Consider the following 11,488-nt stretch of genomic DNA (forward strand, 5'->3'; position numbering starts at 1 on the left):
TGTTCACAGTACACAGATATGCTCACCAATACGCAATAATTTTCTCAGTTCATGGTTTGGCAGACGCAGTAGCATCAAACAAGATAACTCAGTGTTAAGAAATAAGTCTCATTTTAGACAATTTTTCTAATACAATCCACGGCGTGTGATTGTCAATAATAAGGAAATAAGCCTCCAAATGTGGCGTCCACAAATGAAAAAAAACTCACCTGTGTTTTTTGTGCATTGCAATCATTAAAAGTTGCCCTAGAATGTAAACAATAGTTTAAAAAATTTAATTGATAAAAAAGTAGCCTAAAGTATGCCGTGTTTGTATTAAACAAGGTTGTGTCAGGCCGATGCCTTCATGGTATTTGCTGTTACTAAGCTTGTTTGCCTTTCTTTTAGGAAGATTTAGTCAATTAGTTTGCGTAAATTATTTATTGTTCTGTATATCTTGGTGCTCACGCAAAATGAAGACTATAGGCACGACGTAAGTGAGCACAAGCCAGCAGGTTAATTTCGGGCCTGATACCTTGAAGTGATTGAAGGTTCGACCTCAGCCAGGAGTATTTTCATTTTGATAAGAGTTTTCTGACAGTAGATAACGTTACTCAAGTCAAGTTGTTTGCCATTTAAATTATTGACATTTCCTACTGCGATGTTTACCTGAATACTGTCTCGGTCATTGGTTTAGGGTAGGTCGCTAAAATAAAGCGTTTACCAGCAACAAAAGCGGTTAGTGAGTGCTCGCAAAGGTGAAGTTTAGCTCCTGTGTCGAATATGAACAAACACTCGACCTCGTTGACATCTCCGCTAGCTATTTCTTGTCTTTGTTGAGTTCTTTTCGTTGACAATAAGATTTGGGTATAGTTTACAGCAATGCCGCTGTAAGTTTATAGGATAGCCCTAAGGGATCGACGTTAAATGTGTATACAAAATAGACCATTTGTCAAAAACGATACATGGTCTGGTTCTCCTCAGTGACCAACGCAAAGTAGAGTAATAGTCTTCATAAAGAACCTGGTCTTCAACCTAGGCTAGGCTCTTGAAAAATGGACGTGGTCTTCATATTCACATTCTTCTGTTGTATAGTTAGCATCTTATACAGTACATATCTCTTTGACATGTTTTTAAGATTTCATTACCAAGGGTAGTTTAGAAGCTTTCATGCATGTTTAAAAATTCAGAAAACCCGGTCTGCTTATATTTTCAGACTTGGAGATATTGCTTGTAGTTAGCTAAGAAAAGAAGTTTTACTTTGATAAAAAATTTTTTTAGATCGACATCAATAAAACATTCATCTGACTCATTCTTTTAATGGATTGAATGAAATGCGACTGGCTACTGTACGTCAAGGATGATGATTCATAAATCTACAGATCCGCAACCCGCAGTGTTTAAAGTAAATCACATTAGGTTTGCGGTAAAAAATCGCAGAAGTGATAGTCAAGACAGTCGTGCGGTTCTCTCAGTTGATTCTTCGCTCTTCCATGATTAGTACTTTTAGTTTGATATCAGCAGATTGCAGATTGTTTGTTGTTGAAACCCCTTACAGAATATTTACAAACATTAATAAATTTCCATTAAGTCGTCAGCGTATACAGTAGTAATTTAAAAATGCTATAAATGGAAATTTACTATAGGTGCGTTACCGTATCGGTTGTACAGTGTGTGTTATATTGATGTAATACTGTTTTATTTTTTCAGTGACTATGACCGTATCAATTACATGTGTTGCATGGTAACGTTTCGTTGCATTGTAAAACAACTTTTAATGAGATTACTGCTATAATGCTTCCATTGTTAAAAGAAGCTGACTTCACTTAATATTTGAAGCTAAAGCCATTCTGTTTTCTTTGACAATATTCCAAACTGAGTCTTCAATACAGGATATCATATATCACGACCACCAGTCGGAAGGTCCAACAAAGCTTTAAAAAAATTGATACAAAGAACTTGAATACAAGGTTTGGTTTTGACTTGAAAAGTAAACCTATACTTCAGTTTTGTGACACTTTTCACGGGCAGGTGTCCACCGATTCTGTGACTACCTACCTGAGCCACCCCATCTACTGACTGGCACGGTAGGCTTGCTATGCCTCATCTTTTCTACCCCCTGCTTCTTACTGTTTCTCCGCATATGCCTATTAAGTGCCCTTGTTGTCGAGGATTGAACTTCAGTGCACCTTTGCAAGGTAAGCAGGTCTGTATAGTTATTACTACATGATGTCTGTGATGGGGCATAGACACATTTGGTGCCCATATGGTTGATGACTGACACATGAATTGGCAATTTAGTGGATATATTGTTTTATTGTAGCTCTTTAGTTATTATATACTTCAGTATTTTGTTGGTATATAACCACAATTTATTGATCCCAAAAGTGTTAGAGTAAGTAATCTACTTTACAAATGTTGCCTTTAAAGTCGTGTCTATTGTCCCATCGCTTAAGTCAACTTTTTGCGATCAATAGCGCTTCAGCTATTTACAAACTTTAAAAAATAATATCAAGAAACTAAATTGTCCCTGCGTTTTCTTTGGCGTTTCTCGTCTGGGCTTAAAATGCGTACACAGCGCATCCAGTTCAACACACGACAACAAAGATTGCATGTTTGGATAAACAGATTTGTCACATAACTATTTAGAATAAACTGTTTATTATCTCCAAGAATCCTTTCAACCTAAATAAACTTCAGTAATTGAACTTCGATATTTTTTTAATACTAATGCTTTAGACTTATTTTTTTACCTTTCAATACTTTAGTATGCTTTAAAGAAACTTTTTAGTTAAGCTTCGTAAGTAGAAAGCTAAAAGTTGCAAAACACAGTATAACTTTAAATTTGTTTCAATGCCCACATGCAATTTAAAAGTTTATCAGCTTATTCATGCAAACAAGGAAAATCTGAGCTAATATTACGTAAACAGAACCGCTCTGTAAGTGGAAATTATTTTTCATTCAAGCGTATCACAATTCACCAAGCTTATGAAGTAGCAGAAATAATGTTCAAGTGGCCATTTGGGTTGAGCGCTTTGAACATTTGACTCAGGAAGATGATATATGGAGGTACTTAATTAAGAATGACAGATAAACCGACAGCATAGGGAGACCGCTAATAAATATTTTAAATGCCTGCCTTGCATTAGCTTCAGGAAATGTAAATAATAATCAGGTACAGACACACAAGACAACTCTCAAAACCAAGACTGTACACAAATTAAGACATAAGGTGTTTTTCCTTGAACGCGCGTATCCACTTATCGATTACTATACAGTAACAGGCTTTGAACCACCCGGCAACGTAATGTCCAACATGGACGGTGCGTGATTTTTCACTGGAACTCTTCAGTTAATTGAAAATCTCAGTAAAGATTTATCTTAGACACCTATATCTGCTTTGATCGGAACTCGTTAGGTTGTTTGCATCATTCTTCTTTTGCAGTTTTGTTTTTTTACTTTACAGCCCATCATGTTATTTATGGTTTTAACTTCTATTTGTTTTTTGTGGCTGTAAGATATAAAATTGTCTGCTGGTTCTATGATGGAGTAAAGCTATTTTTCGGATTTTGTATATTTTGAAAAACTTGCCAGCCATTAATACTATAAGGTGCCTTATGGGGATATAAGCATAGGGTTATGAGCAAAACAGAGAAGTGGATGAGCATAAACTTTGGATGTCTTTGCTGAGTATTGTTTTATTTTCATAAAAGCATTTTCGAATACAGTGCATGGCGTTGGAATTTATAATTCATTTCGTTTGTTATTGTGTCGTTGCAGCAAAAATTGTTCAGCCGAAATATAAATTTTTTATCTAAGCTTAGATTTATATCCATGTAGATTAGTGTATCATATAGAAATAGAGCAACAGGTGTTTGCATTTTCAAAATTTTAACTGTAGGCAGTTTGAAGCTCGACAAGTTTAGCGAGTGCAGCCAAATAATTTTTCGTCATTGCTGTTCCAACTGCACGGTATTTCATTTGCGTTGGGCAACACATGTGGTTGTGTGTGCGTATGCGTGGCTGCCACAGCAAGGGGTCAGCCCTCTGATGACACACAGGGCGTTTTAGCTTTTCGATGTTTCGAACGCTAAGCGGGGAAACGGAGAATTATTTAGAGTGTTCCGTATAATTTGATTGGGGTAGTGATACGCAGTCTACTGCACCGAAGACTGACGCTTTAATTAACTACACCACTAGGCCACCGCTCGGTCTCTGTGGCAATATTTCATTGTCTTCAGTAAAATCATTGTCTGCAACGACATCAAGTGTTTAGTCGCTAAATTTGTTTTCGATCACTTGCTGACCCCAAAATTCCAAGCAGGATTGCTGTAGGCTTGCAAAATATGTTTGTGCTGGCATTATATTGTCGGATACCCCTTTTGAAGTCTGAATTTTTGAAATACAGGAACTATAGATATTTCAAAGCAAAATAAGACGCTATTTGATGCATTTTATACAGTTTACCGATCCCTCCTTAACGTTTTCACAACTTTTGCATGTTTATATAATTTGTAAACGCATTCAGCCTGAAAGGTTCAAAATGTTTTTTGGAATTAAAGCTTTCACACAAGAAAAGATTTTATTAATGGAAGGGAATCGATCCCACTTGAAAACGTGTGAATGTCATCTAGTTCCCAAGCTCAGTGTGTCTATAAAAAAGCCAAAGCGTTGGGTTTATGTTTCGTCGTTCTTAATCGTTTCTCAAATCGTGTGATTTATATTTTTAAAATTAAGCCTACATAGTTACAGATAAATTTGCGGTCTTATTAGCAAACCATTATCTTCCTACTGTTCAATCTTCGATCCTGACTTAATGTTCTTAATGTTTAGGTCTTTGGTTATTACACATTATTTGGCTTTAAAAAGTCATTTCAGGTGTTTAGAATATAGCATTTCAAATCAGAAAGAGAGTTGGGAATTTTTTGCTGATATGTAAGCTTTTGCAATAAAAACGTGGTCGTCAAAGTTTCTGAGTTCAAAATAACTAAACCAGAGTCATAAGTGTTCTTAGGACCAGCATAGAATAAATAGTTTATTGCTTATATTTGTATTAGGTGAATCTTTTTTCTGTCGACTTAGAGGGCCCGGATGTAATCTGTTTGAAAATCGAACTACAGTTCGACGTATGTTCATATACTGAATACTGTATAGGTTGAAATACTCTTTTAACATAGTCAAATACTGTACGTATAATAACATAAGGTCTAAAATTATAATTATAACTTGGTAAGATAGAAAGCGTTCTTGAATTAATCAAACTCTATCAAGCAACAGCAACCACTTGTAGCCGCGGAAGGCTGTACTGTAAATCAACCACATTCTTCTAAAGTTTTGTGCATGTATACATGTAAAGTTTTGCACATTTATCTGTCACTTTTAAACATTTCGAAGCTAAGTTGACTTAAATGCAGCATCAATGTTTCTCCAACGTTTCAAACTTACAATTCCAAAATCGATCAGTGCCTACAAATGACAACGTTTTTCTTACAAATCTTATTAAATCAACTTTGCCAACTTGCTTAAACTGCAGAAAACCCCGTGGGAATTTGATTGGCTACGATCCTTTTTCATTTCTTTTTCACAACAGTAGGGCTATACAGGCTACAAAATGTCTAATCTCTGCGGGTTGACATCGTTTGGAATAGGATTTGTTTGATTCTACACATCAAGCTAACTTTCAGGAACGCCATCAAAATATTGTTGTATGCTAGCTGTAGTAATATTGTCAGCAATTCAAGATAAATATCTGTACCTGCTGTAAAGTAACTATAGTTTGCTGGTGCAGAATTATTAGTGCTCTATATAGGCTGGCCCTTATTTAATTTTCTAGTTGATTTTTTCGTAGTTTGTTGGTAGAGTTGGAAAAGCTGGTATGTAGGTAGTTGGCTGACATACTGTATAGTAACACATTATAATAACATTTATGTAGGTATACGTTATAGTTTTAGGTTTAAGCTTATTATGTGAACATATTTAACTTAACATAACCAGCAAGAAAATCGCTTTGAATTGCCAATTTTGTCAATGAAGTAGATGTACTGTGGGTAACGAATCGTATATAGGCATTTAGTTCATGGCATCTAGGACTCTGCTGAAAGGTAAGAGTAATATAATCCACTCATAAAGTTATTTAGGCAAGCTTTTTACATAAATATTGAATAAAAGCTTTATATTACCCACAACTGAAAGGCTGCCACTATATTTCACTGGAAAACAATCGTGCGTTTGAAGCTATTAAGTTTCTTGTTAAACTAACTTAAATTTTATGGTTTGATAACCTTAATTTAGCCTAAAACTACCTTCTAATCTAAACCTAACTCCAATAAAACCAATAATAGCTACCATCAATTTTTGCATATCCTTTCTCCCAACCTAACCGTCTACTTTTAACAACATGCTGCGTAATCTACATACGGTGAAATAGTCACTTCGTAACTGAAAAGATGGATTTCAATCGAAAAATTGGTTTAAAATGTGAGATGTGCAAATGTAAGTAGTTAACGAAAATGTCTTAAAAATTGTTATTGGCGATTGACTTGTATTTGTTTGTGTCGCTGATATCAGCTTGTACGGTGCGTTGTTTCTTTTTCCCAAGTTCATTTACGCAACCAAAGTCCTTATACCACTTACGCAGCACAACCTTAAGATCTGTTTCCAATTAATCGATCCTGTTTGACCGTAGGTGGCATTCAGTCGGTGGAAGGTCTTTCTTATCGATCTACAAATGCGTGATAGAGTTATTAAGAGCTTTGATGCCTTCTTGCAAATAGGGAATGTCTGTGAAATACTGTACCATTAGGAAAACGAAAATTTGCTTCTGTTGTTGGTAAATAAAATATTTATGAAGTTCCACCTTTCCTCTAAACTTGTTTATGGTGCATTTTAAACCAGCCACAATATCGGCATGATTTTTTCGTTTAACAGTTCTTTTATATAGCCGAACTCAACAAATCTTGGTAATTCGAAGAAGATTTGGTCCTGGTCAAAAGCCAGGCAATAGTCTACAATACAGTATTACGCGTTTTGTCGTCTGTGGGTTTTTGTCCGGCCAATTAGATGCTGCTAGTGGTATAAGTTAAACATGGACAAGCTAAAAGTAACTGTGCCTTCGATAAAAACGATAAAAGGTGAGTGAAGTCTTTGTAAGAATGCCCGTCGTTAATTTTTTATACTTTTGTTCAAGTTTGCTCATTTTGAAACCTACAGGCGGCTTCAGTAGCCAAAACTTGAGACGTAAACGGATGAATTATTCAGTAAAAGATGAAAAATATTCATTATTTCCTTCCCGTCTTCTCCTTGTTTCTTGTTTTGCGTTTTATAATTTAATCGTCTTACCTTGTACCTGCTGTCAACAAAGTGGTCCATTGCTTGGAGATGAAAAGATACAAAAATTGCCCAAGTCTCCGTCAAAGTACTCCTGCCATATCTTATGGTGTTGCGCAGTTCTGCCTGTTTCTGATATGATTGCAGACTTGCATCGTGCAGGCCAGAGAAAACGCTTTTGAATATCATCATTTGTCAAAGAATTTTGCTTGGATTCTTTAACAAATTATAAAAGTCATGGAGGAGTCTTCGTTTCTAAGTCCTACCATCAAGCAGTACGATGATCATGGATTCAGCGGACAACTTCTTCACCATCGAGGTTTGATTTTCCTGATGCCTCAATGTCAAATTGTCCTAATATAACGGGAAATGACTTATTTGCGTTGCAATACGATGCAAGATGTAAAAACTGCAAAAACTCTATTACTGAAGCTTTGTTATGAGGTTTGCAGGCTTCTGGTACAATAGTTAAATGAATGTTTAACGGTGTTGTGTAAGCATTAATAACAATGCTATATTAAAACATTTTAGCGAGAAGGATGAGGTTTGAATTTGGTATATACTTTTAGGGAGTCAAAAACCTTTTATAGTTTGTATTAGAACAGCTTACTTGTTGGCCTATACATATTTTCCTACATCAAGGTAGAATGTAGTTTTAATCAGCAATGTTTAAAACCTCACATAAATACTTTCATTGTGCATGAATTACATAAGGAAATTGGTATTATTGATTACATTTTGTTGTTTTACAGTACATATATTTTCAAACAAAATTGAGTTTTTGTTTTCCCCTATTTTTAATTACTTGTAGAGGTTTATTTGCCTTTGCATTGTTGGAAACTTTGTTGTCATAAATAATTCATAACTGTATTGATCTTAACGTGGTAAAACGTGCGTTTTTTTAAATAACAACCGAAAATCTGACTGTAATAAACGATTTTTTTTCCCTGCGCCATGTGATCGTCACTAACCAACTCCAAATTGCTGCAAAAATAAAAAGTTCGTTGACCTTAAAAGCTTTCGCATATATTGCATTCAAAGCAAAATAGACTTTGGGTATTCTAGCTTAAAAAGGCTTAATGCCTCTCTCTTGTGAGTTTTAGGTTTGTATACACATGACATATCCTGTCTATACATGTATTTCCTGATAACCGTCTGAATCGAGAAAATGAAAATGGTTATGCAGTATCAAAATGGTGGTCAGCAATATGATGTATAGATTATATATACCTTTGTGTTGTGAGCGACCTCAAAGCGAAGTAAAAAAATACAAACGGCCTTTTTTCTATAAAAAAGCTGTTTCCGACAATTATATAATCCAGTTTCTGCACTACAGTTATCGCTTTCTTTCATGATATTGCTGAAGTTAGTGACGTATGACTACTGTTAAGTTGTACATGTATTCATATGCGTATAATAACCATTTTTTTGCAATGTACTGACTATCTATAAAGCATATAAGGTGAATTTTCTCGTTAATATACTGAGAATTTCCTATAATGCCTTGAAGCTTAAAAGAATTAAGAAGTTATTTACTTCAATGATTCCGCGACCACTATCCCGTGATTGTTTTTATCATTGTTATTTTAATTAAAAATCCTGCAGAGAAAATGCTGTATTTGTTGCCATTTTTATCTTTATTCGTATCGAATGAAAGGTCTTTGTAACATTAGTACTTAATTTTAAAAGTGCAAAGAAAGGGATTATGGAGTTGCTTATTGATGCAACTATTTTACTAGGTCTCACAATTTCGTCACCTTTTGTAGAATCCCAGTTGAAGGGAGTAAAAACACAAATCTTTTCGCGGCAAGGCTTTTACTTGTCGATCGATCCCGAGAATGGAAGCGTGAAGGGTGTCCCTGAAGAATCTGACAACACTGTCTTCTATCTCATACCGGTCGGGCTTCGGGTCGTCTCCATTCAACACAGAGATACTCTGCTTTATATTGCTATGAACAGTGAAGGTCGCGTTTACACTTCGGTAAGTTCAAACAAACAAAAATTAACTCTTAAATTGTGCTAGAATCAGTTCTCGCAAACATTCTGAGTTGTTATATTTCCTTTTGATAATTGTTATTGTACATAACCATCATATATTTGTTACAGGCCTACGTCATTTTGGATGCTGTTTATAAAATTGAATGTAAATTTTTTCATAATTCAGAAGCAATGTACGTTTACGTTTAGGATACCTACACGTCAGAGTGCAAGTTCAAAGAATCTGTCTTTGAAAACTATTACGTCGTATATACGTCATCGCTCTACAAACAACTGGAAAGTGGAAGACCGTGGAATATTGGACTCGGTAAAAACGGGATTCCGATTAAAGGCTCACAGGCAAAAAAGCACAAACATCATTCGCATTTCATTCCTCGACCAATCGAAGGTTTGCAATGGGCAGTTTGCTTCTTTTATTAATAGAAATGCCAATACGACAATAACAATTAAACATTTCTAGGAAAAAGTGCTATGTTATAAGACGGTGGTTCCAATTATGGGTATAATTGATGCCTAAAGGTTCAGTAAGACAATTTCTGAGGTTCGGCGGAGACCTATAAAACTGCACATTGTACAGTGCGCTTTGTTATAATTTTTTTCAACTCTGCGCAGATTAACTTTAAAAGTATAGTCTTTTTTAGAAATTGTTACACATCCTTTGTTTTACGAGCTTTGCATAATACATAATGTATTTAAGGAACAAACCATAATCTATGCTGGAGTTAAGAGACCAATTGTTTAAACGTGGCGGGCTACGTAAACAAATTGTAATATCGTTAATGTACGTAGGCTATAAAATTGGCTTTAAAAATTTATGCTGGTTTTAGAAATTTATGATTTATGACAAAGAAAACGAAGATTTACTGTGCTAAATACCTATGTTTTATCAGGGTTACTTAAGTACATCAACAAAAAAGTCAAATTTAAATTTGCATCTCACGACAATGGGATTTAATTGAACCAACAATGGATTTAATTTAAAACCAACATTAACGAACAATGCGACAGTTGTAACGTTGACCTGACGGATTTCATCTCTGTGGATTGATGAGAGTCACATGCACAAAATAGTTTGTTAATACTTGATTATTGTGACAAGAATTATTAACAAATCAACTTAAGGATTTAACAAGTGACGCCCCTAGCTTAGCCGCTTTACTTCGGGTCCGTTCGCTGGAAAATGTGGGAAACCACAGTATATAACCACATTATAAGCACAATCTAGTTGTATTGTACTTACATGACTCTATATATTTGATGTAAATTTTTTGTTTGAATATTTTCAGTTAAAATGTTCAAAGAACCATCAATCTGTGATCTAGCAGTACCGAGTCGGAGTACCTCCACCTCGGACGCTAAGAAGAAGAAAACGTAAATGCAAAATGCAACTTCTCAACACACGAGCATCGCGAAAAGACCTGTAAAGAAATATCTCGTGTATATCGCCTTGTATCAAATTATTCTCAAAATGATTGTTTGTACAGTTTAAGCACCTCATGGTCAGCCTGGGTCTTTAAGACTAGTCTCTTTATTCAAAGCTATATCCAGATAAGGTTTTGTGTTGTAAAGAAAATTTTGCTCTTTTGACTGCCTATACAGAATTTATAGCAGGATTTATTTGGCTATAAACAACATTTGTCTTTCTGATTTTATTATGGTATATTCTCACTCAGTTTATAAGTGGTATTAAGTTATTTAATGTTTGTATATATATCGTGCAATGACATTTTATCGCGAGACTGTTATTTACAGATGTCAGTTTTGGAATTCTATGTATATGTTGGAAATGCATTGTAAAACAAACTATTTTAACGCAAAAATGTCGATACATTACACATCATCTGTATATTTGTTTCAATTCTCGTATACGCCGACTATACATGAAAATGAAGTTTTGTGGATTACTAAAAACTTTGTTAGAAAAGTTGCTTCAACATGATGTTGCAAGTTACCCTTGCAATATACCAACTCCATCTTCAAGTTTTACAAAAATATAACCATAACGTTTAAATGCTTTCTTCCATTCGAAACGTTGTTTACATGGATTCCTTGTTTCATGAAGATTATAAAAGAACCAGACCACATACAGAAGAGCACTTGCGCTGCCTGTATTTGAAATAGGCTGATACATAATTTGAGAAGTTTCGATTTTTGGTGTGGCGAAAGCAATCCTACGTCGAGTTTT

The 11,488-nt window shown here is 34.9% G+C and overlaps 1 protein-coding gene across 6 annotated transcripts; it reads left to right on the forward strand.

The window, feature by feature from the left end:
* Positions 1-1,559: 1,559 nt before the first annotated feature.
* LOC143450260 (fibroblast growth factor 13-like) lies at positions 1,560-11,161 on the forward strand. Of its 6 annotated transcripts, XM_076950725.1 has the most exons (5): positions 1,560-1,949; positions 2,011-2,177; positions 9,045-9,286; positions 9,493-9,691; positions 10,590-11,161. In XM_076950725.1, exons 2-5 carry the CDS (start codon positions 2,078-2,080, stop codon positions 10,676-10,678), a joined length of 630 nt encoding a protein of 209 aa, XP_076806840.1. In that variant the 5' UTR covers positions 1,560-1,949; positions 2,011-2,077; the 3' UTR covers positions 10,679-11,161. The 6 variants fall into 6 exon arrangements, with proteins under 6 accessions (XP_076806840.1, XP_076806841.1, XP_076806843.1 ...); XM_076950726.1 differs by having other exon boundaries at positions 1,660-2,177; positions 9,072-9,286; XM_076950728.1 differs by lacking the exons at positions 1,560-1,949; positions 2,011-2,177 and adding an exon at positions 2,709-6,080.
* Positions 11,162-11,488: the final 327 nt, after the last annotated feature.

The sequence above is a fragment of the Clavelina lepadiformis genome, chromosome 3, assembly GCF_947623445.1.
Source record: "Clavelina lepadiformis chromosome 3, kaClaLepa1.1, whole genome shotgun sequence".
NCBI classification, from domain to species: Eukaryota; Metazoa; Chordata; class Ascidiacea; order Aplousobranchia; family Clavelinidae; genus Clavelina; species Clavelina lepadiformis.

Coding starts and splice junctions, on each gene's coding strand:
- LOC143450260 (XM_076950725.1), top strand. CDS start 2,078: ATGCCTCATCTTTTCTACCCCCTGCTTCTTACTGTTTCTCCGCATATG. Junction 2,178..9,044: donor CTTCAGTGCACCTTTGCAAG/GTAAGCAGGTCT, acceptor CTATTTTACTAG/GTCTCACAATTTCGTCACCT. Junction 9,287..9,492: donor AAGGTCGCGTTTACACTTCG/GTAAGTTCAAAC, acceptor GTTTACGTTTAG/GATACCTACACGTCAGAGTG.